This window comes from Rhinatrema bivittatum, chromosome 1, assembly GCF_901001135.1.
Source record: "Rhinatrema bivittatum chromosome 1, aRhiBiv1.1, whole genome shotgun sequence".
NCBI lineage: Eukaryota > Metazoa > Chordata > Amphibia > Gymnophiona > Rhinatrematidae > Rhinatrema > Rhinatrema bivittatum.
Window position 1 is genome coordinate 806,172,314 of NC_042615.1, and position 25,770 is coordinate 806,198,083.

Below are 25,770 nucleotides of genomic sequence, written 5' to 3' on the forward strand. Positions count from 1 at the left end.
GAGGGAGAAGGTAAATGTTGAACAGGGTGGGCGATAAAGAAGAGCCCTGGGGTACTCCAATTGGGGAGTTAGTGCGAAGGGATTCTTTATTATTGATTTTAACCTTGTAGGCTCTGGTGAAATGGTGAATCCCTGGGCTGATGGCAGATGACCGTGCCCCCAGGAGGAGATCCTGAGAGGAACCACCGGCTAGGCTAGAATATGAGATAAACACAATAGTTCTTTATTAGACTGGAAGCTGGATCATGAGAGGTCTCTATCTCTATCTGGGATGCGACTCCCTTCGGCTCTGACGGACAGTGCAGCCGCGGCTTCTCTCTGCCTCTTGGTCCCGGTTCCCCCGAGCTGGCCTGACGCTATGAATCCGCCATGTTCCTGATGATGTAAGGGCGCGCACTCCAGACTTTGTACCAGCAAGGGCGCGAACCTCGGGGGTGTTCCCCCGTAGTGACGTCATCCATTTGCACTTTAAAAGGTCTTTGTTTGCTAACCTCTAACGAATTAGCAAGGAACTCCAACGGGACTTGCTTCGGCAGTCCACGATACTTGCAACAACGATCCGAGTCAGCCGGGGAACCCGTCCCCACTGCTCAGCCTTTTTAAACTTACCAGGAGTACCCGCTCCACGGGGGTTACGCTCTCTCTTCTTGATTTCAGATTGCCAGAACACTCGGAAGACTCCTCATTGCCTGGAAGCGATCGCGGACGTGAACACAATGAGTTCTATTACATAGGAATCGGTACTCACTCCATGAGGGCCTACATTCCTATTGCTCTGAAGACTCCCTTCCGTCCAAGACGTTATCGCAGGTACAGAGATCAAGAGTTACATTGGCAAGATTACAGATAGGAACTGGTACTCACTCCACAAGGGCCCATGTTCCTAGAATCTTATACAGACTCTCTTCTACTCTAGAAGCCATTTCATATACAGAAATTGTGAGTTCTTATTACACATTGTTTGTGGGAACCAGTGCTCGCCTACGGCTCCTGTTCCTGAATGTACTGAAGACTCTCTGTGGCATAGAGACCATTGCAGACATCTACTATTGTGAGTGTACCATCTTGTACCTGTCTACTCACTACTTCTAGTCTCTCTCTACAGCTCAGCGACCCAGAGATTATATTCCAGTATCAGAAGGACTTCGGCCTTGCCGGACACAGCGACTCACTACTGCCACCTCTGGTCCAGCTTCCAGTCTAATAAAGAACTATTGTGTTTATCTCATATTCTAGCCTAGCCAGTGGTTCCTCTCAGGATCTCCTCCTGGGGGCGCTGTCATCTGCCATCAGCCCAGGGATTCACCATTTCCTCCAAGTGGTCATTCCTTTCACTATTGTCACCTTGTGGGAGCCAACCACTACAGACCACTAACTCCGCTCACGAAAGTATTATATAGACAGCTACTACTCTTTCTCTGAGACTTGCCAGCAGTATGTATATATATATATATATATATATATATATATATATATACATACATACATACAGATTGCTACTCCGTAGCGGGGGCATGATAGATTGCTATCTCAGTAGCGAAGTACTATATACCTACTGTAAACTCCTCTCCTCAGAAGAGTATCATTATACAAGATTGCCAACTCGTCTTCCTTGGAGAGTTGATCCATAACAGATTGCTACTTCCTTTCCTTACAGGAGAAAGGAGAGCGTAACATGAGGTTATCAAATCTGTGGATGATACAAAATTATTCAGAGTAGTTAAATCACAAGCGGATTGTGATACATTACAGGAGGACCTTGCAAGACTGGACAATTGGGCACCCAAATGGCAGATGAAATTTAATGTGTTACATATAGGGAAAAATAACCCTTGCTGTAGTTACACAACGTTAGGTTCCATATTAGGAGCTACCACCCAGGAAAAAGATCTAGGCAACATAGTGGATAATATTTTAAAATCGTCGTCTCAGTGTGCTGCAGCAGTCAAAAAAGCAAACAGAATGTTAGGAATTATTAGGAAGGGAATGGTTAATAAAACGGAAAATGTCATAATGCCTCTATATCGCTCCATGGTGACTCTGCACCTTGAATACTGTGTACAATTCTGGTCACCGCATCTCAAAAACGATATAGTTGCAATGGAGAAGGTACAGAGAAGGGCAACCAAAATGATAAAGGGGATGGAACAGCTCCCCTATGAGGAAAGGCTGAAGAGATTAGGGCTGTTCAGCTTGGAGAAGAGACGGCTGAGGGGGGATATGATAGAGGTCTTTAAGATCATGAGAGGTCTTGAATGAGTAGATGTGAATCGGTTATTTACACTTTCGAATAATAGAAGGACTAGGGGGCATTCCATGAAGTTAGCAAGTAGCACATTTAAGAATAATTGGAGAAAATTCTTTTTCACTCAATGCACAATAAAGCTCTGGAATTTGTTGCCAGAGGATGTGGTTAGTGCAGTTAGTGTAGCTGGGTTCAAAAAAGGTTTGGATAAGTTCTTGGAGGAGAAGTCCATTAATGGCTATTAATCAAGTTTCTTAGGGAATAGCCACTGCTATTAATTGCATCAGTAGCATGGGATCTTCTTAGTGTTTGGGTAATTGCCAGGTACTTGTGACTTGGATTGGCCACTGTTGGAAACAGGATGCTGGGTTTGATGGACCCTTGGTCTGACCCAGCATGGTCATTTCTTATGTTCTTATTTATTTTAGTGACAGCTTTCCTCATAAGTCTATTCCACCAGGGAGCAATTAATCCTGCAGACCACATCCCTGGGTGGCGCTACAGAAATGTGAATTTTTATTTGACAATATATATTCAAAAAGGGTCAGGACAACCCTGGCACAGCAAGATGGCATCTTACTTAATAGCAAAATGGGTACAGAAAAGTTTTTCTGTTTCGGTTTGTGGGTATGTGGACCCTTGGCCTGAGGCGCGAGTTGTTACCGCCTCTGGGGAGGAGCCCCACAGGTCCCTGCTGTCAGGAGGTGAGGTGCCAGTACAGCGGGGAGCTCTAGGCACAGCGGTGGAGAGGCCCCAGGAACCAGGAACTAACCCTTGCAGGGTGGTAGGCTGTAGGTGGTTATTAGAGAGAGAGGCGCCAAGCGAACCGCGGAGCGGAGGGCACGGGGATAGTCAAGTAGGAGGTTCTCCAGGAGGTTAGCCCCAAGGCAAGAGATGTAGACCACCCACGGGGTAGGATAGTACGGTCCCGAACCCAGCTGCTGACGTAGGCAGGAACCCAGAGAGCGGAGGTATGGCCAGCGATGTAGCAAGGGACTGACCCGAGGAGCGGGGCAGCTGACAGTAGCAAGCTGGAGTCCAGCCCCAAGGAGCAGGGCAGAACTAGGTAGTTCTCTTGAATAGAAGCGTGGCCCGAGGTGTGGGCAAGCATGGCCAGACTTGGCGAGGACACGGGCGCAACCCCGAGGAGCGAAGAAGGCCAGAAGAGGAACTCACAGGTAGCCGCGGTGTTCCAATGGAGACTCGAGTAGCAGGAGCCAATGCAGAGTGGAACCCAAGAGGCGCAGAGCAAGCCCGAGGAGCGGGGTAGGCCAGGGGAGCGAGTCCCCGATGAGCGCACACTGACCTCCGAGGAGCGGGTGCCAGACAGGGTCCAAGAGCGAGGCAGCAGGCGACGTCTCAGGAACACATAGGAGTTCAGATCATGGATGGAACTTGCTGCCAAGTCGGCTTGCTGGGAGCGAAGGTGGAGCTTATATACGAGAGACCGATGACCTAGGAAGGCCTCGGAGTAGAAAGTAGCGGCGTCCATGCTGCCGAAAGAAGTCCCGCGGGGGCGCAGCGATGTAGACAGGCCCGCGCAGCGAGCAGCCCCGGGAAGGGCAGGAGAGCAGTGCAGGACGTGAGTACTCGCGGTCGCAGCCATCTGCGACCGACAGGCATAACCTTTTCTTTTTAATATACACGTCCAAAAGGTTCTCCAGGGCACAGCTCTAAAAGGTAGGACTATTCAACAATAAAAGGAAGAATAATGCTGATTTCATTTGCATGATCACCTGGCGACAGCTCTCTAGCCCTGCGCCAAGTCTCGGGTAACTGCACTAGGTGGAAGCAGCTGTCTGACGGACACGAGGCTCGTTTGGAGCAAGCAACGCTGCAGAGGAAAGACTCATTCTCCAGCTCTGAGCCAAACCTCGCATATATTCTGTAGAAAAAGTGCTGAACATCCCTTCAACTGGCCCGAATATCTTTTTTACAGCATGAGGCAAAATGCCATGGACTGAATTTCAATAGATATTTGTCCATTTTACATGGTTAAGAAATTCAAAGACTATAGGCCACAGCAAATAACTTGTTATTGCATCAACTTCTCCTTCTGGCTACTCGCATCTGTATAATTTAGTAGAGGGGGGGATAAGAAGTGAACTTTGGCAATTTTTGAGTCAGCCAAGATGAAACAATGTTATCATTATTAAAGCAAAGCAGGATTCCTCTACCCCTCAACCTGCATGGGAAATTGTTAAAATGTCAATAAATACAGAGCAGGTCCTCCTTCCACAGCTCATTAAGAAATTCATTTTGTAAATTCAATAAAGCTCTCTAGGGCAGTGTACTGTTGTGAATAGACTGCAATCCTGTTAAAATGATAAATTAGGGTAGACCGGTTTTATCACTCTGCAAACCAGAAAAAGTCTCTCTAATGTGACCCATGTGTTTGCTGGCTAAGGCCCAATCGACAGAACTATCACAAAATGTACTGAGGCACTCAAGGATCATTATGAATGGTAATGAAGTTGTCACATGACTGAAACACATTATCTGCATGGTCCAAGAGCTAAATAGAGCCATTTCACTGTAAGCACGCTGTAGGATGTATGCTGTGCCTTGCAATAAATTGTCATTTGCAGTTTGCCCAGGAAGCAAATGAGCTAAGTAAGAAAAGGAAACAACCCAGTCCTTGGCAACACCTTACCAGTCAGGTTTTCAGGATATCCACAGTGAATATGCATGAGACATTTGCATGCACTGTATGCAAATCTATACCATGTATATTCACTGTGGATTTCTTGAAAACCTGACTAGCTAGGTGTGTCCAGAAGACTTTGCTGAGACCCCTACAATAGAAGAGAATTTGTGATGGCTAACGACCAATTAATCATTAAATTAGACTATCACCACTAGCCTTCCCTGTAAACTATTCAATCTCAAAGCAAGTCCCCAGCTGCCACAAATGACCCAAAGTATGCTGGCCACAACCATGCTGCTTGCAAGGATTGGGCACCCACCAAACCGCTGATGCCAAAAAGCTGAGACAAGCGAGAAACGAGAGGAAGGTGTTAGCTGGTACTACGATCACAGTCACCCGCACTGAGAAGGGGCGGCTGCAGTTCAGGGCCAAGCGCAACACTCTGGCTGGGAAAGAAAGAGAAGCTCAAGCACACTCCAGCGGGACACAGTCCCAGACAGGCCATGCTGGTCTGGACTCTGGAGGACTACCATGAAGGCCAGAGGCATGGCAAGTGGTAGCACCATGGCAGCAGTTTCTTTGCGGGAGACGTGGGAATCCCCTGTGCTCCAGGTTGAGGCTATGTGCTGGGAGGCAGCAGGAGCTGCAGAGGGCTCTCTCTGTAAAAGTGCTTATATGCTGGGGCTTTCTTATGAGTGGATATCTGAACGGAGGTCTTTCTGTCCATCTCTTGCTATGTGGGGAGGCACTCTTGGACTGATATGTGTGTATTGGGGTCTCTCTTTTGCTCAGCTACCTGCGTTTACTTCTTTCAACGTGGGTGCTTGTGTGCATATAGTGCTTGCTGTGTAATGGTTGCCCCTGATGAGTGCTTGTGCTGGGGGAACAGCTCTCGTGATTGACAGATCAGTTTCCCGCCTTTTGCCCCTTTAAAAATGGCGACCATGGCATGGCTTCGCACATTTTATAGTCATGTAAGAAGCAGCCTCAGAATCCTTTTAGGATCTCTTTACTTTCCCCAAAGTCTTAAAAGAATGTACATCTATATGCAATATCTGTTACTTCTTTGTTTCAAAAACAACAAGAGGTAGGTGGCACCTTATAGACTAAACAATTTATTGAAGCATGAGCTTTCAAGGACATCTTTGTGAGAACCCTCTGACTAGTCTTTGTTTCAGTTGTTCTTATGTCTTGGGATAATTAATTATAACGAACACAGTGTCTAGTGCAGCATAGAATTTGTAGGTTTGCTGTGCAGATGCATTATGCTTAGCGATTTGCAGATTTTGGCTACAGACTAATCCTATATTTCAACAACAGGTCCAGAGAGGATGACTATGTTGGGATACATGACAGGATTAACAGTTTCAAGAAGATTTTCACACCCTGAAGCAGATATGGGACGTTCAAAACACTGAGATAGCGTCAACACAGACAGCTGACTGGGACACACAGTGAACTGTTTCATTACAATACAGCACTGCAGACCCTTGATATCCCGCTACTCGACAGATAACTTGCTATTAGTAATATTTTTCTCTTTTGAAATCCAGGCATTCTGGGAATGGCTGGGGTATAAGTTGCTGGCAGCAGTAGAAAAAAACGTTACGTAAAGGAAAAATTATCAGCCTTCTTGACATCTTCATTACTACTAAACATTCACTTTTACAACCCCTAAGTTGTTTAAGTTTGGATCTAGAAAATACTTAATAGCAGCTATAATCTGAGACCGTTTCCTTGTAACGCTCTGGAAGTGGTACCTGTCAAAAGGTAGACCCATGGGCTGGCCCAATGGCATTTTCATCAGGGTTGGATTCTTAAGCCCATGTTCTGCTGGGCTGGCCAGTGCTGGCAAGGTTGTGGAGAGCGCATCCCCAGAGAGAACGTTTCAGAAGTGTCATCTAGCAGCTAACCTTGGGGTCCCAGAGAGCTGCAGTCTCTAGCCCTGGCAGAGGATTGCCACTGTGATGACAAGGGTTAGATGATGGGGGAGATACAAATGTGGAAACAGCCTGAGTAGTTGCTTATGGTACTATAGCCCTTTAGAAGCCAGGTCTGATTTGATCTAGAAGCCCAAAGGAGCAACTGGCAGGTCAAAAACAGAGTTAAACACATTGTATTACTATTTTTTCTGTACTTCTACTAATCATTCAGTGCTTTACCGATAAAGAAAAAAATGTAGGAACCTTGAAGTGTAAGAATCACCAAAACTAAACAAATATGATTCCACCCCTCAGCTTAACTAAACAAATATATTAATGTGTCATATGAGCATCATAAATTGAGACGGCTGGACTGAATTCACGTGACAAATTACTTCTGTCCGAATGAGGTGTCTTGGATTGTAATCATAGGTCATAAGATCCCAAGTGGTATGTAATGGTTTTTTTTAAACATCTTTTTTTAACCGATTATAACAGCAGATAAAAATCAACTCATGGCATGCATATCCTACCTGGAATGAATACCATTGATTGCTTGTCACTGGGTTCTGAAAATACCACCATTAAGGAACAACAAATGATAATAACTAGATCCAGCTCTAAATCAGATTCATCTAGCAACCATACCCTATCCTAGCATCTCTCATATGGAATGCTTTCCAACCTGGATCATCCTTGCTTTTCTGAGAAAGATTCACAGGATGGATTATGTAAACTAGCCCTGTCTTTAGTCCGGTAAAAGTCACTGTGAGCAAATACAGAAAACCAGGTTAATCTACTGCTTTTGAAGGTCCCAGATTACCATGCTAAGCTCTCTGGGATGGGGAAATCTCCTCTCGCAGGTCCAGGGATGAAGCATTTATTGTACAAAAAAAATCCTTTTTCCGTAAGCTCCCAGGGTCTCATTTATTCACTGAGCCCCATCAACAAGCAAAATCAGCTCTGAGCCATTTGAAAAACATTTTTACAATATATTAGGACTTGGCAGCTTGTGATACCTTTAAAAGTCATTGAAATCTCAAGTTGACAGTATGATTTCAGCAACGTCTCATGATCTTTTTAAAACATGTCCACAATATATGTTTCGTAAGCAGTGAATTCTCTCCTGACCTGATATCTATGTCTTACTTTCATGTGACTTCAGTAGCAGCTGAACTATCCAGTGCATTTTTAAGAGAGATGCATTTTTACATGCCTTTTTTCTAAGAATGAACTTAAGTAGCCTTGAAAGCCAAGCATGAAAAATTATTTAGAAAACTTGGTCACCAGGCAAAAGCTTTGGAAGCGAGGGCAAATTACTGTTTTCCTTTATAACGCTTTTTAACTCTAAATTTTGTTTTGTTTACTTACTAGATATTGTTAAATGTGTCTCTCCCTTCCAGCCTCGCTCTATATATGTAAGGAGCACTGAGTTGACTGCATTATATGTGCATATACATCTGGCATCCTATTAAAAAATATCCAGATTGCAGGGGTGGAAAATTCCCAGGAGCCAGGCTGCCCAAATATTGGCACCTGGTGCTGGCCCATGCCCATCGTGAAGAGTCCCAGCTTCCACAGACTCAGGCCCATCAGAAGTCACCATGGCTGACGGACAATGCTCCCTGCTCCCACAGAAGAGAGGCTACAGAGATAGGGGTGAGACCAAGTATTATAAAAGGGGAAAAAAATTACAAAAAAAAAGCCCCACAAAAATAACGGCAGAGGAAAAGGAAGCAAACCAAAAACCACACAAATGAAAAGAAATCCTAAAAATAGACAAACAAAAACAAGAACAAAATAAAACCTGAGTGAAAAGCAAAATAAAAAATAAAAACCCCAACAAAATAATAAATTGTGTAAACCAGAAGATACCAAGGAAAAATATTTTCTCCCTGGCTCCTAAAAGTTTTGCCTGGTGCCCAAGTTTTTGAAATATTTTTCCAGCCCTGCCTAATCACTTAGGAGAAGAGGCCACAAAAGACACCAACATCCTCAACTCCACCCAAGGGCCTGTCCATAAGGTGCATGCAATTATTCACCTCTAGGAGCCCTCAAACTCTCATCTTACTCAGGAAGAATTCTCCTTCCTACGGACTTGCAGCATTCTCAGACACTTCAATGCATACTGCTCCATCACTTTAAAGCTTTCCCAGATGGGGCATAAATGGCCTTTTTTGGTCTGTTCAAGCCTAACTTTTTTTTTTATTTTCTCTTTATTAGTTTTAATCATAATTAGAAAGGTTACCCACTTTGGACAGAAATGAAAAGAAATTTAATTTTTGAAATATTTCAACCATAGAAAATCATACTTTTTTCAAACCCCAAATATTTAAGAGGAGGACATGCCTCAAATAGGAGCTCCAACATAGAAACATTCTAAGCCTAACTTTTTAACTGTAGCTATAAACAAAATGTCTACAACTTTAAAAATGTTTTCCCTTATTTTAAAGCCTAGGCTCCGATCTGCTCTCTTTTTAGAGGGACAGTGCCACTATTCCATGTCATTTAAGGGATATTTGATTTAGAAAATGAAAAACAATCTCCCTTCTCCTTCCCTCAAAATCTTTTTCAAGTCTTTCACAATTTACCACGCACTTAGAAAGCCTTCACACTTCCCACAGTGAAACTACCCTCAATATTCATACAACCTATCCTCCAGTAAGACATATAAAGTACTTCTGCATGATTAATGCAACTACTGCAAATGTTTCAGTAGCTGCTCCTTCATCCTGGACCACCTTACCTTACGAGGTCCGAATGCAAGCAAACCAAAAGAAATGTAGGCTCTCTTTAAAAAGCTTCCTCCTTCAATGTTCCTAGAATGAGTCCCGAATATTTGATGCTGGTAATATTTTGATCTGCCATATTTTGATGTTCTTGGCACATGACATGGTCTGTATATGATATAATTTTATGTATGTTTTACTGTAAAGCGCTTAGGCCAAGAAACTTCTGTGTTGAGCGATCAATAAATTTTAATAAATGAAATGAAAATTAAATGTTTCTATGATTTTCTTTACTAGCAATAGGCAAATATTCGTGACACACAGCAGCCACCATACCATTTAGGAGAGGCAGAAGATACATAGAAACAGTCAGAAAAAGACCTTAGGGCCCAACTAGTCTGCCCACCCACACCAACTAATTTAGCTTTACCATCCCATCACCCCCTCGGAGATCCCCTGTATTTATTCCAAGATTTCTTAAATTCAGATACTGTTCTTGCATTCAGCACCTTCACCGGGAGGCTGTTCCATGCATCCACCACGCTCTCTGAAAAGAAATGTGCTTAGATTATTCCTGAATCTGCCCCATTTCACCCTTATGCCATGACCTACTGTTCTAGAGCCTCCTTTCCTTTGAAAGAGGCTTGCCTCCTGTACACGGAAGCCTGGGAGGTATTTAAACATCTATCATTACCTCCCCTATCTTGTCTTTCCTCAAAGGTATATATGTTCAGATCTTTAAGACTGTTCCCATATGCTTTAGTTAGTTATTTTATATACCGTCGTTCCAAGTGAAGATCACAATGGTTTACAAAAGTAGCAATCATTTACAGTAATTTCGTGCTTTGGTGTAAGGTTTACAAAATAACATTTTTTCTATTACGTCATTTCATGTCATGATATTATTTCATTTCATACTTTTACTTCTTTAGAATGAAGATCACTGATCTTTAGTAGCCAAAATCTGGACCGACTCCAACCGGTTTATATCATTTTGAAGGTGTGAGCTTCAAAATTATAAACACTGTTCCAAATGAGGTCTCACTAGAGACCTATATAAATGGGCTTCTAAGAGGCAGCTCACTTCCCAGTGTAATTGGGGATATTGAATGCACGTTGTCAGCCATACATGTATATAAGACAATGATGTATCTTGTATTAACTGAGCAGATTAGGTAGTACGTTACTGTTAGACGTACTGCCTTGCTTCCAAGAAAGACTAATTATATATTCATTTCTTGCTTATTACTAATAAAGATTATTCATTAAAGACAAAAAGACTTAATTATTCCAGAAGGACCGGTCCTCTGCCCAGGAAGCATAGGCTTCGGGCTTTGAACTCTCTGTGTGTATAGAGCATTCAGATAATGATACTGAACTCCCTGCACAAGCAGGTAACGATCTGAACTCCCTGAGTATCGCAGCGCTCAGGTAAATGAACAAGACTTAGTAGCCTCACCAACCTAGAGTTTCATCTGCCCTAAGAGTGAGCATCAGAATAATCTAAACATGCAGAGTGCTGTGACCAATGAATGTTGGTGACAATATGGTGCCTACCCTAAGTCCTATCATTATACCTGTGCATGAGTGAACATAGTAGCAAAGTAAATGACAGCAGATAAACACCCAAATATAGTCTGCCCAGTTGAGATTTATCCACTTTGGGTAGATGCACACAAATTCTCATTTGCAACTCAGTACCATCTCATTTACAACTCAGTACCATCTCGTTCTTCTCCCATTCCAATGTCAGGAAGTATTTCTTCACGGAGAGGGTGGTGGATGCCTGGAATGCCCTTCCGGAGGAAGTGGTGAAGACCAGAACTGTGAAAGACTTCAAAGGGGCGTGGGATAAACACTGCGGATCCATAAAGTCAAGAGGCCACCAATGAAGAGTGGGTGACTCGCCAGAATGATGGCTATTGACACAATACCCTTACTAAATAAACATACACATGCTTACTGTGACTCCTACATCGCTCTAAGCTTCAACAGCAAGAGGTAATGGAAAAAAGGATTTGCACTCATAAAGAGGGGAGTAGCTGGCTTGTTACGGCGGTTACTACCCCAAACCAAATATGCCCGATACTTCACTTTCAATGCATATACAGCATAGCTCTCTGCTTCAATGACAGGGGAGAAGAATAACTGATACTTCACACATCCAGCAGAGCTCTCTGCTACAACGGCAAAGGAGAAGAAAAAGGGTTCGCACTCAAAACGCGGGGAGTAGCTGGCTTGTTACGGCAGTTACTACCCCAAACCAAATGTGCCTGATACTTCACTTTCCATGCATATCCAGCATGGTTCTCTCCTGCATCGGCATGGGAGAAAGACTGATACATCACGCATTTCCAGCATAGCTCTCTGCTTCAAGGGCAGGGGGAAAAAAAAAAAAAAAAAAACCTGATGCTTCACGCATATCCTGCATAGCTTCAACGACAGGGGTGAAGAAAAAAAAGGATTCGCAATCACAAAGCGAGGAGTAGCTGGCTTGTTACGGCGGTTACTACCCCAACCAAATGTGCCTGATACTTCACTTTCAATGCATATCCAGCATGGCTCTCTGCTTCTACAGCAGGGGAGAAGAAAAAAAAAAAAAAAACCAACAAGAGCTGTACAACATAGTCTAGGTAAAACAAATAAGCATGGGTGTAGCTTGCTTATCGCGGCGGTTACTGCCCCTACTACCCCTAACTAATCAAGCTAGATATTTCACTTGCATGCAGCTCCATCACTGCTCTCTACATTAATGGTGGGGGTGGAAGGGGAATAGAACAAGGAGCTAAGAGTAACAGATAAGAATGAGAGAAAAAATGTGTGAGGCTTGCTGGGCAGACTGGATGGGCCATTCGGTCTTCTTCTGCCGTCATTTCTATGTTTCTATGTTTCTTGCCTCTCAACCCTCTTCCTATCTCTATGCTTCACAGCTTTCCCAACATACCCAAAATCTGTTGCAGTCTTGGCTTCCATCACTTCCACTAGCAGCCACTTGAGGATCCAGGTGAAACGGCATTTAACATAATATCAAGGGTTTGGAATGTGACCATATATTCCGAGCTTCATGCTCTTTCTCCATGCAGACATCAACAAGTGAAGATGCTCAATATGGACCCTCCACCCCACTCCAGATATTATTGGCATCATGAAGGCAACTCTTAAGTCATATACACTATGGTAAGGGGCATGCATTGAGAGGTGAATGTGCAATACAGAGTACAGGCTGTCCCAAGGCATCACACACAAAAAGTGTCTGCGGCTTGATGACAAAAAGAAAACCTGAGGCTCTATGTAACATAGCATCTGAATATTTTTATACCACAAAAGTTGAGAGATTGTTTTCTGCAGGAAATGTTTGTAAGACCTGGATTTGGGTAAATCAAACCCAGGAAGAGCAATAAAAATAGAAGCAGCAATACTAACAAAATTAAGCTATTCATCTTATCCCTTACTAGAGAGATGATAACTAGATTATCAAGGATGAAGAGAGCTCCATATCAACCCATTTTAAAAGAGATAAAAGTATCAATTTTCCACTGTGGGCAGCCAAAACATTGTTACAGCAATTAATTTGAATGAGTAATTAGCATTAGCTGGTCTTTCAGGAGAGGTGGCAAAGGCAAAAAAAGGTAATAGGCTTCAAGAAGGCTTGGTAGAAGCACAGGTAATTCCTAGGTGTGAAGAAGTGAAAGGAAAGCTAGAGGTCTACGTCACTGTACCAGGAAGTAAATTGGGCACACTAGATGTGTCTTCCGATGCTTATCTACTATCATTTTATTTTTTATTTATTTATTAAGGCTTTTATATACCGACTTTCTTGATACAAATCAAATCAATTCGGTTTACAATGAACTAAGCAGAATATACAATTAACCAATCAACAAGAGATACGGAGCATACAGTTACATTATAACAAGGAAGCCTTAACTTGGAGTAGGAAAATAAAGAAGGGGTGAACGGAGCAATAAATATATAAATAAAATGAAATAAAATAGAATAAATACTATATACAGAAGAGGGGGCAAGGGGCCAACCTCTCTTTAATGGATATTATGCATGAAAAATTTGGAGAGTTTTGTTTACAGAGATGTGTGGTGTACAGTTCTAGATCAGGCAATGGAGTTTGTAGTGGGGAAGGCTTGGCTGAACAGCCATGTCTTTAGTTTCTTTTTAAAAGTTGTTAGACAAGTCTCCAGTCTGAGGTCCGGAGGCATGGCGTTCCACATGGAAGGGCCTGCGGTAGAAAAAGACCGGACTCTGATGTTTGCGTGGTGCACTAATTTGATTGTAGGAACGTGTAAAGATCCCTTGTAAGCGTCCCTTAAAGGCCTGGCTGTCGAGTGCAGTCTGAGAGGATGAGACAGGTCAAGCGGGGTTTGATGGTGGATATTTTTATGAATGATTGTGAGAGATTTATGGAGGATCCGGAAGTTTACTGGGAGCCAGTGGAGATCTTTTAGAATAGGAGAAATATGCTCTCTCCTATCATGTGTTTCAGTGTTTAAAAAAATAAAAAAAAGAGGCCAGAGAATGCTGGGAGGTTTGTGGAACAGTCATCAACAAACTTTTGAAGATCTATATTTACAACACCAGAGATTACCTTAGTGATCTCACAAATAACTAAAAAAAAAAAAAAAACTCACCCCATCTCTAAAACAAAGGCACTTCACGAGTGTGTTTTATTTTCTCTCAAAACACCAATACCATTTATGGAACAGAACTTGAAAACATTTCAAGTATGCAGAACAATTTCCTTGACAAACTTTTCAAGATATCCTCTCATTTATGAGCAGCAGCAGATTTCATCACACAAATGAAAGATGTTCAATAAAAGCCTTGACCAACCAAAACGTGAATGAAGTCCAATGCATTCCAGCTGAGAAAAGTGTACAAAGCTACATCTGCACACATTCAAATACATAGTAGTACACAAGCAAACAAATGGTCAGATTGGAGAACAGTAGCTGTGGTCTCGCTTCACAAAAGAGACAGCCGAGAGGAGGCGGGAAACTACAGGCCCCTTAGCCTCACCTCGGTGGTGGGAAAAGTAATGGAGACTCTGCTGAAGGAAAGGATAGTGAACCTCCTCCAGTCTAGTAGGTTGCAGGATCAAAATCAATATGGCATTACCCAAGGAAGGTTGTGCAAATGAATCCAATTGATTCTTTGATTGGGTAACTAAAGAATTATTTCAAAGAAAAGCATTTGATGTGATTTACTTGGAGTTCTGCAAAGCAGATTTTCAGAAACCTGAAAGGTTTTAATGCTGCACAAAATTCGAACATTTTCTGTTGGACAGGAAACAGCAGAACTAGGGGTCACGAAATGAAACGACTCAGAACCAACATCTTCACAGAGAGGATGGAAGATGCCTGGAATGCCCTTCGGGAAGAGGTGGTGAGGACAAAAACAATAAAGGTATGGGATAAACAGTGTGGATCCCTAAAGGCTTCAGGGAGAAATGAAGAAAAGGGTGCATAGAGGTAACCTGCATGGAGCAGCAGCTACTACCCTTAACCAAGTAGCTTTCATGCTTTTGTCATGACTGCAACATTGCTCTCCACTTCAGCGAGGGAAAGAGAGGGAATTGGATTGAAAGGACAGCCAACGTTGGGCCCTGATTTTTACGGTCTAGGGTACTGATACTCAGACATTAGGGAAAAAGCATAGTTCTGCTTCTATGGCCAAGTCCAAAAGCAAAGCACATTCAAGCAGCATTGTCTGAAATATCAAGAAGGCTGCCCACCCCATAAAAATGTTGCTAGCAGTAATTTTGTTATGGGTTTGACGGTTGCTTAGTTTTGATTGTAAATATCATTACCCTTAACATAAGGCTTGTGGGTAACCTGCAAGGAGCGGCAGTTACTACCATAAGAAACTTCCTGGGCAGACTGGAAGGACCATTTGGTCTTTTTTTTATATTATTACTATGTTATTACATATTAGAAGCCTGGAAGTGAATCCCAAGGTGATGGAATGGATTACAAATTGGTTGACTGACAAAGAGTAATGGTAAATGGAACCTACTCAAAGAAGCGAATGGTGATAAGGTGAGTACCTCGAGGATCAGTTCCACGTCCGGTTCTATTCAATATCTTTGCAAGCAACATAACTGACGGGTTAGAAGGAAAGGTTTATGTTTTTATGAATGACACTAAGATCTGCAACAAAGTGCACACAACTAAAGGAGTAGGGAGAATGAGAAGTGATCTAAGAAGATTGAAGAATGGTCAAAAATGTGGCAGCTAGGATTTAATGCCAATAAATGCAGAGTCATGCATTTAGGGTGCAATAATCCAAAGGACCTGTACATGATAGGGGGTGTGAAAGATTTATGTGCACAGAGACTGGGAGACAGACCTTCGGGTGATAGTGTCTGATGATCTGAAGGTAGCAAAGTAATGTGATAGGCAGTGGCTAAGGCCAGAGGAATGCACAGAGAGAGGAATAAACAGCAGGAAAAAGGAGATGATGATACCCCTATACAGAACTTTGGTGAGTTTTGCACTCAAGTATGGAGACCCTATCTCAAAAAGGATAGAGACAGGAAGGAAGTGGTCCAGAGAAAGGCAATCAAAATAGCGTAAAGTCTGTACCAAAAAGACTTATGAGACATGGAGGACCTAACATCGTAATTTCAGCAGAAAAAGACCAAATGGGCCATCCAGTCCACCTAGCAAGATTCTTATGGTAGTAATTGCCGCAATTTCTGCTTGTTATTCTGCTTGTTTTTTGGTTAATAAGATATTTTATTATTAGTTCTTTGTAATTGTTCACATTTGAAGCTCTGTCAATGTTCAATGTAATTACTTTCATTTACTGAAGCACTGAAGCACTGTTTCTGTTCAATGTAAACCGAACTGATTTGTAAACCCTTACAAGAATTTCGGTATATAAAACTGTTAAATAATAAATAAATAAATTTGCAGGTTACCCCCATGTTCTATTAAGGATAGTAACTACTGTTCCATGCCGGTTACCCCCGAGCCTTATGTTAAAAGTAGTAATATTTACAATCAAAACCAAACAACTGTCAAACCTATAACAAAATTACTGCTAGCAACAATTTTACGGGGTGAGCAGCTTTCTTGAAAATAAGACAATGCTGATTGAATGTGCTTTGCTTTTGAACTTGGCCATAGAAGCAGTCCTGTGCTTTTTCCCTAATGTCTGTGTATCAGTACCCCAGACCATAAAAGTCGAGGCCCAGAGTTGGCTTTCTTCTGAATCCAATTCACCTTTTTCCCCTAAATATGTATACCCTGGAGGAGAGGACAGACAGGGGAGAGATGATTCAGACTTTTAAAAACCTGAAAGGTATTAATGATGAACAAGAATCAGATCTTTTCCAATGGGTGTGAAGATCCAAAGGATTAGACTCAGGAACAATGTCAGGAAAATATTTCTTCACGGAAAGGGTAATAAATGTATGGAATGCCCTCCAGGAAGAGGTGAAGACAAGAACAGTAATGGAATTCAAAAGGGCCTAGGATAAACACTGATGATTCCTAGTGACTAGAGGATGGGAATGAAGAAATGGGATAACCTGTGTTATGGGTGTAACATCACTGCATGGGGGTTACCTGCACAGAGTGGCAGTTACTCCCCTAAACAACTTGCTGGGCAGAATGGATAGACCATCTGGCTTTTTATCTACCATCATTTACTATATTACAAGTTTAAACTTGTGAACGGTAATGCTGAGCACCAAAGCTTTCTCTATATCATCATCATCCCAGTATTCAGACGTTGGGGATTATAAAAAGTACTTCTCTTCTTCCACTGTCACAACCTGTGACCTTGTGCCAGTCACTTAATCTCAGGTTGCATGAGGTGCCCACTTAAAAAATGTAAGCTCTTCAGGGAAGGGACTTATTCTATCTGAATTCTAATAATGCCGGAAGCCTCCTTGAACATCATTTTTAAAGGTTGCCTAGAAATCCAAAAGTTATTATTCTCGGACCACAAACATACAAGGCATCTCAAAGAGGAACCCGCACACAATCACCTTTTATTTCTAGAGCAAAGGAGGCTGCACTGTTCCACACTGTCACTTACTAACCGGCCCTGCCTCACCCCCTACAAGAACTCTCCAGCACGCCTCAAGAAAGGATACTATCTCTACTCCAGTACACCGGTCTCCCAGCACCAGCAACATCCGCCATCTTCAAACCGCCGCCACCCAGCAGCCACAGCCGCGAGGCCACGCCCACCGAACGCCGCAGCCCATTGGTTCGCCCCCTCTGCGAGCTCTATTTCTATTGGGTAAAACCTGCTTCAGCCGTTCGCACGGCGGCAGCAGGTCTAGGAAGTTGCTGCCGGCAGAGGGGGTGCTGGGAGTGGTAGTTCACCTTCCCGCCTCCGTTCTAGCCTTCACAAGCAAAAAAAAAAAAAAACTACAAGGCATATTGCGACCCGGAAGCCGGGAGAACGCACTGACGCGACACGTCGGACTCCATCTCCCGGCGTGCTCCGGCCTCCGGCCTGCGTCTCCTAGTGACAGAGAGAAGCCGGCAAGCTCCTCTCCGCTTGTATCGGGTCTGGGGTGGCTTGAGTTGGGTGAGTTGGGACGGTGAGCAAGGGTGTCCGCAGAATGGAAGAGAAGAACGGCAGTACCAAGACCTATCTGGAAACCCTGACCCTGGGCGTCAGCAAACTGCTGGGTGAGTCACGGCGCCCTCCTGCTCCTCCCCATTGGGCGGAGCAGAGTCCGGGTGAGTGGGGGGCGGGCAAACAGAGTAGTAGCCGCGGCGGGGATGTGGGCGGCTGAAGGCGGGAAGTCAGTGGGGCTGTTGAGATGTCTGGAGTGCTGAAGAGCGAGCGATTTAATCAAAGTTGCTTCATTAAAAAGAGCAGTTCGTGGTGCTATGTAAAGTTGTGCCGTATAGCTCTGACCTGTCTGCCTAGTTTACTGGTTAGAAATCGGGTTTCTGTATAGTAACGATGAATTGGGAATAATCATTTAGGCTGGTTCTTGTAGGATAATGAGTCGGTGATTACAATAGTATTCTAGTCTCCAGGGTGGCTTACAGCTCGGTCACATTATCTGTAAAGCCGACTCTCACGCTTCCACACACAGTGAGTAAGGACACAAGGCTTGCCATACTGGGTCAGACCAAGGGTCCATCAAGCCCAGCATCCTGTTTCCAACAGTGGCCAAGCCAGGTCACCAGGACCGAGTAGGATCCCAAGTGGTAGATAGATTCCAACTGTTTATCCCAAGAATGCACAGTGGATTCTGCAACTCTCCCTTAATAATTGTTAATGGACTTCTCCTCCAGGATCTTGTCCAAACATTTTTTAAACGCAGCTATACTAATAACTTTCACCACATCCTCTGGCAACGAATTCCAGAGCTTAATTATGCCTTGAGTAAAACAATATTCTCCAAGCTGGTAACCTAACCTCTTTAGCCTGTCTTCATAGGGGAATTGTTCCACACCCTTTATCATCTTTGTCACCCTTCTGTGTACCTTTTTTCATTCTGCTATATCTTTCTTGAGATATGGTGGACCAGAATTGAACACAATACTCAAGATGAGGTCGCACCATGGAATGATGCAGAGGCATTATGATATTCTTTGTTTTATTCTCCATTCCTGTCCTAATAATCCCTAGCATTCTATTTGCTTTCTTGGCTGCTGTTGCACACTGAGCAGAAGATTTCAACATAATTTTCAACAATGACACACCTAGATCCTTTTCCAGAGTAGTGACTCCTAATATGGAGCCTTGCATTTTGTAGCCATTATTTGAGTTTGCCCTTGTCTACATTAAATTTCATTTTCATTTCCATGCCCAGACTCTCAGTTTTACAAAGTGCTCTTGCAGTTTCTCACAATCCTCTTGTGATTTGACAATTTTGACTAATGTTATGTCATCGGCAAATTTGATCACCTCACTTGTTTCCATTTCCAGGTCATTTAGAAATACATTAAGAAACAGTCCCAGAACAGATCCCTGGGGTGCTCTACTATTCACCTTTTTTCATTGGGAAAATTTACCATTTAGCCCTATGCTCTTTCTATCTTTTAATCAGTTTGTAATCCACAATAGCACCCTGCCACCTATCCCATGACTTTCAAATTTCCTAAGAAGACTCTCATGAGAGACTTTGTCAAATGTTTTCTGGAAATATATCAAATGGCTCACCTTTAACCACATGTTTATTTATGCCTTCAAATAAAATATCAAATTGTGAGGCAAGATTTCCCTTGGCTAAATCCATGTTGACTCTGTCCTATTAAACTATGTTTATCTATGTGTTCAGCAGTTTTAGTTAGTTATTTATTTAGATGTTTTATATACCATCATTCCAAATGAAGATCACAACTGTTTATAAAAGTACATTCAATTATCTCAATATTGACTGAGTAAATGTATCATCGGTACATGCTAGGGATATAAAGTTCCTGGATGGAATAAATGACATTTTTATGGAGCAATTGGTTCAGGAACCGACAAGAGAAGAAGCAATTTTAGATCTAATTCTCAGTGGAGCACAGGATTTGGTGAGAGAGGTAATGATGGTGGGGCCGCTTGGCAATAGTGATCATAATGTGATCAAATTTGAATTAATAACTGGAAGAGAGACAGTAAGCAAATCCACGGCTCTCATGCTAAACTTTCAAAAGGGAAATTTTGATAAAATGAGAAAAATTGTTAGAAAAAAACTGAAAGGAGCAGCTACAAAGGTAAAAGGTGTGCAAGAGGCATGGACATTGTTAAAAACTTGTGTACATGTTTGTTTATGGTTGTCAATAATCTTTACATTGCAAAAAAAAAAAAAAATACCATCCTAGAAGCACAGTCCAGATGTATTCCACACATTAAGAAAGGTGGAAAGAAGGCAAAACGATTATCGGCATGGTTATAAGGGGAGGTGAAAGAAGCTATTTTAGCCAAAAGATCTTCATTCAAAAATTGGAAGAAGGATCCAACAGAAGAAAATAGGATAATGCATAAGCGTTGGCAAGTTAAATGTAAGACATCGATAAGAGAGAATTTGAAAAGAAGCTGACCGTAGAGGCAAAACTCACAGTAAAAATTTTTTAAAATATATCCGAAGCAGAAAGCCTGTGAGGGAGTCAGTTGGACCGTTAGATGACCAAGGGGTTAAAGGGGCACTTAGAGAAGATAAGGCCATTGCAGAAAGATTAAATGATTTTTTTTTTTTTTTTAGGAGGTGAGGGAGTAGGGCAGAGCTTTCCAAACTGTTGTTGCGACACTTTAGTGCAGGGGTCATGAACCTTTTTGGCTGAGAGAGCCATGAACGCCACATATTTTAAAATGTAATTCCGTGAGAGCCATACTAACTACAACACCCCACCCTCCTGACTCCCCCAAGACCTACCAAATTAATTTACTACAACCCCCTACTCTCCTGACGCCCCCAAGACCTGCCAAATTAATTTACTACAACCCCCCATCCTCCTAAACCCCCCCAAGACCTGCCAAAAGTCCCTGGTGATCCAGCGGGGGTCCAGGGCTCGCAGACAAATCTTTAATAAAAAAGTAAAAATCTAACAAACCCCCCCCCACCCTCCTGACGCCCCCCCCCAAGACCTCCAAAATTAATTTAGTACAACCCCCCACCCTCCTGACGTCCCCCAAGACCTCCAAAATTAATTTACTACAACCCCCCCCCCCCCCCCAAGACCTGCCAAAAGTCCCTGGTGGTCCAGCAGGGGTCCGGGAGCAATCTCCTGGACTTGGGCTGTCGGCTGCCAGTAGTCAAAATGGCGCCGACGGCCCTTTGCCCTCACTATGTCACTGGGGTCGACCAATGGCGGTGGTAGCCCCTGTGACATAGTGAGGGCAAAGGGCCGTCGGCGCCATTTTGACTACTAGCAACAAACAGCCCAAGTCCAGGAGATCGCTCCTGAACCCCCGCTAGACCACTAGGGACTTTTGGCAGGTCTTGGGGGGGTCAGGAGGGTGGGGGTTGTAGTAAATTAATTTTGGAGGTCTTGGGGCATCAGGAGGGTGGGGGATTTTGTTAGATTTTTACTTTTTTATTAAAGATTTGTCTGCGAGCCAGATGCAGCCATCAAAAGAGCCATATCTGGCTCCCGAGCCATAGGTTCCTGACCCCTGCGTTAGTGCGTCACCTACAATGTGCAGGTGTGTTGCTCAAGCCCGGTCAACTCCGACGCGAGTTTGGGCGCTTTTTTTTCTAGCGATTCGCTTTTTTTTTTTTTCAGTTCGTGGGTTGTTTATTATTGGGCGATTTTTGCTGTCAATCGCGGGGTTTTTTGGGGGCTTGGTGGGTGGGACTTGAGCTCAGCTGTCCCTGTCACTGGCTGCTGCTGCCGATGAGGCCTGGCCACGAGGAGAACTGACTGCAAGCAACAGTGTCTGGTGATCATGGAAAGTGTTATGCACCACGGCAGGCTTGAAGCCTGAAGGGAGTGAAGCACTTAACTGGCAACAATCAAAAAGAAGAGGAACACGAGTGTGGGGGGCCAGACAAGTGCTGGGGGGAGATATGAGTGTGTGGGGGCCAGACGTGCTTGGAAGGGGGGGATAAGAGTGTGTGGAGGCCAGGCATGTGCTTGAGGGGGGGGAAGAGAGATTTATTTATTTAAGTCTTTTTTTATACCGATATTAGTAGCAACATCATATCGGTTTACATCAGAACTACAGAAGGAAATTACAAAAAACAGGAATCAGGGAAATGGATTTCATAGGAACAAAAATACAACAAGGAGTAGGAGATACAAAACAACAGGCTGGTTGTAGGAATACGCACGACCAGAGAATAGTGAAACAAAAAGTAACAATGTGTTCTTAACTTTATACAAGGGTTCAGGTTACATGCTGGCGCCGCAAGGGAGTGTGGGCGTATGGAGGGTATGCTTGTTTGAAGAGCCAGGTCTTTAAGTTAGTTCTGAATTTAATAGCACACGGCTCGAGCCGGAGGTTTGAAAGTAGTGAATTCCAGTGTGTAGGCCCAGCAATGGAAAGGGCTTGGTCCCTCGTGGATGCAAGGTGTGCCTTCTTTAGGGAATAATATGAAGTACGTATACCTCTGTTATTAAATACAACCATACAACCTGTAACAGAGGACTCGGCACAAATATAATGCCAATAAATATTCAAATAATTTTATTGAAAAAATTTTTTCCTTTTTAATTAGAACCAACATGTGCTAAAGAACATCACACATTAAAACTATTATCGACGCATCATCATTCTATCACCATACATCCCATGCATTCATACACCCAAGCCCATAATACCCTAAAATTATGCCAATAACCCAATACCATACAATGTTGACATGCCCAACATATAGCTTTTAGTAATATAACATATGTGTTATACAAAGTGTTATAACGTGGCTAAAATAGCCTACACACAAGATAATATTAATTATACAATCATATGCTATATGTAAATATATATTATCGTTGTTATGCATCCAACAGGACACCTGTTTCGCCCAAAAAGTAGGGCTTCCTCAGGGAGAAAAATATATATTATTATGTCAGCAGTCTATGCTGTCATCACTTGATTGACACTTCCTTGATGCGAAAACTGTATAGCATTGATGACAACCCATCCCAAAATTATCAATTGCACATGATCCCGGTCTCTATATCATTCCATTAACTTTATTTATATGCATGATCGTTATCAACTTAAAAACTTCCAGGAATCCACAAAAAACCTTTCGGGTGACTCCACTGGACCGCCAGTCATAGATAAAATCAGCCACGATTGTTATCTTCAGACTTCATAAATTATCCTCCAGTGTGTTCATAAGCCGAAACGCCAAAAGTATTGGCGTATTGCAGGTATTTTACGCAGATGGAGGCGTTTGTCCAGCACTGTTGAATGATGTGCTTTCCAGGAAGAAATAAATATTAGAACATCTTTATACTTTTGGCGTTTCGGCTTATGAACACACTGGAGGATAATTTATGAAGTCTGAAGATAACAATCGTGGCTGATTTTATCTATGACTGGCGGTCCAGTGGAGTCACCCGAAAGGTTTTTTGTGGATTCCTGGAAGTTTTTAAGTTGATAATGATCATGCATATAAATAAAGTTAATGGAATGATATAGAGACCGGGATCATGTGCAATTGATAATTTTGGGATGGGTTGTCATCAATGCTATACAGTTTTCGCATCAAGGAAGTGTCAATCAAGTGATGACAGCACAGACTGCTGACATAATAATATATACTTTTCTCCCTGAGGAAGCCCTACTTTCTGGGCGAAACAGGTGTCCTGTTGGATGCATAACAACGATAATATATATTTACATATAGCATATGATTGTATAATTAATATTATCTTGTGTGTAGGCTATTTTAGCCACGTTATAACACGTTGTATAATACATATGTTATATTACTAAAAGCTATATGTTGGGCATGTCAACATTGTATGGTATTGCGTTATTGGCATAATTTTAGGGTATTATGGGCATGGGTGTATGAATGCATGGGATGTATGGTGATAGAATGATGATGCGTCGATAATAGTTTTAATGTGTGATGTTCTTTAGCACATGTTGGTTCTAATTAAAAAGGAAAAAAATTTTTCAATAAAATTATTTGAATATTTATTGGCATTATATTTGTGCCGAGTCCTCTGTTACAGGTATCCTTCTTTAGGGAAGGCACATGGAGGGTCCCTTTATTAGAAGATCTGGTAGGGCAGTTAGAGCGTGGTGTGGCAGAATGGCTCATCAAGCCAATTCGAATTGTGAATGTAAATGGCTTTGTGGATCGTAGTGAGAGTTTTATAGAGGATACGAGAGGGGATCGGGAGCCAGTGAAGGTCTTTAAGGATGGGAGTGATATGGTCATATTTACGGGCGTTGGAAATGGTCCTAGCTACCGCATTCTGCAGCATTTGAAGAGGTTTTATAGTGGAGTGGGGGAAGCCTAAGAAGAGGGAGTTACAATAGTCCATTTTAGATGAGAGGGTGGCCTGTATGACTGTGCAGAAATCACTGTCATGGAGCAATGGTTTTAATTTTTTCATCACATTAAGCTTATAGAAACCTTCCTTGAGGATTGTGTTGATGTGGTTTTTTTTAGGTTCAATTTGCTGGTCAAACTGAACTCCAAGGTTTCGAACACATGTTGTGCGGGAAAGGAGCTGTATGCCGGGTCGTTATGCCAGGTTGAGATGAGTGTGTGGGGGCCAGACATGTGCTTTGGGGGGGGGGGGGGCGAGAGAGATGAGTGTGTGGGGACAGACGTGCTTGGGGGGAGAGTGTGTGGGGGACAGCCAATTTGTTATGTTATTATTACTCATAAATTATAACAATAACATTAATCTTGGAATATTATATATTTTTAATATAAACGAAAGGTTTTCATGAGAGAGGTTGTGCCGTGAAACATTTTATTTATGTATTTATTGAAGGAAACATACATAAATTGTCGAAATATGTTTTGTTCGTTTACCCTTTAACCTCTGGTTTGCTAGTAGACTGAATTACTGTGTCCTGAAATTATGTTTGTCTAAAAATGTGTCACCAACATGAAAAGTTTGGAAAGCTCTGGAGTAGGGAGTACAAACCTGAGAACGGAGCCGGACTTGCTGAGAATCATTTCCTTAATTCTTTGCTGCTGCGGGTGAGAAGGAGAGCTTTCCCCGACGATACAATTTCTACTTCCGGTTTCTGACGTCAGTGGGGCCTTAAAATCGGCCCACCTACGGCACGCAGCTGCCAGTGGCGCACATGTCGCCCAAGCCACGCACGCCTAAGGGGCATGCGGCTTAGTGTGCAACAACCTCCCGGGATCTCCTTCACCTCAAAAGTGAGTAAAATTAAAGATCTTTACTTTATCCCTCTGTTTGGGGAGTCAACCCTAGCAAGAGAAATATGAAAGAAGTTTTCTGATACTCACTTTATTTTTATTTTTGTTTCTCCATTGATTTGACATGCCCCATACAAAAAGAAAGGGCAAGATACGTGTGGCAACCCCGACCACACTGTTAACAGCCCCTTCGCAAACAAATATCGAAAACGTCTTTGTTCCTACGGCGAGTTCATCCCCGAGTGTAATGTCCGCTGCGATGGAAGGTAGGGAGTATACACCATCCTCGCAGGACTTCTTAACCTCTTTGAGCCCCGGGGCACCCATAACACCTTCCCCCCCCCCCCCCCAAGCGTTTGGGGCAGACACAGGATTCGGGACCAGTTACCCGATCGAAGTTGTCGAGGGAGCTGGATCCATTCGGGAGGAATCCAGTGGAGCTA

At 42.9% G+C, this 25,770-nt stretch overlaps 2 protein-coding genes across 7 annotated transcripts in view; one reads left to right on the forward strand and one right to left on the reverse strand.

Annotated features, from left to right (window-relative positions):
* Positions 1 to 17,770, reverse strand: part of KIAA1328 (KIAA1328 ortholog) — a 689,482-nt gene extending 671,712 nt beyond the window's left edge. For 2 of the 5 annotated variants that reach the window (XM_029581051.1, XM_029581085.1), the window contains exons 1-2: positions 17,660 to 17,770; positions 7,348 to 7,383 (exon numbers count right to left, since the gene is read on the reverse strand). In XM_029581051.1, the coding sequence (XP_029436911.1) occupies positions 7,348 to 7,383; positions 17,660 to 17,708 (85 nt within the window). In that variant the 5' untranslated portion in view covers positions 17,709 to 17,770. Of the gene's footprint in view, positions 1 to 7,347; positions 7,384 to 11,266; positions 11,395 to 12,487; positions 12,626 to 17,551 lie in introns of those variants that run through there. The other 3 variants (XM_029581069.1, XM_029581077.1, XM_029581060.1) reach the window with 3 other exon arrangements.
* Positions 17,771 to 17,933: 163 nt separating this feature from the next.
* Positions 17,934 to 25,770, forward strand: part of TPGS2 (tubulin polyglutamylase complex subunit 2) — a 67,646-nt gene continuing 59,809 nt past the window's right edge. The window contains exon 1 of one of the 2 annotated variants that reach the window (XM_029581097.1): positions 17,934 to 18,206. In XM_029581097.1, coding sequence (XP_029436957.1) covers positions 18,137 to 18,206 — 70 coding nt within the window. In that variant the 5' untranslated portion in view covers positions 17,934 to 18,136. The remainder of the gene's footprint in view (positions 18,207 to 25,770) is intronic. The other variant, XM_029581107.1, reaches the window with a different exon arrangement.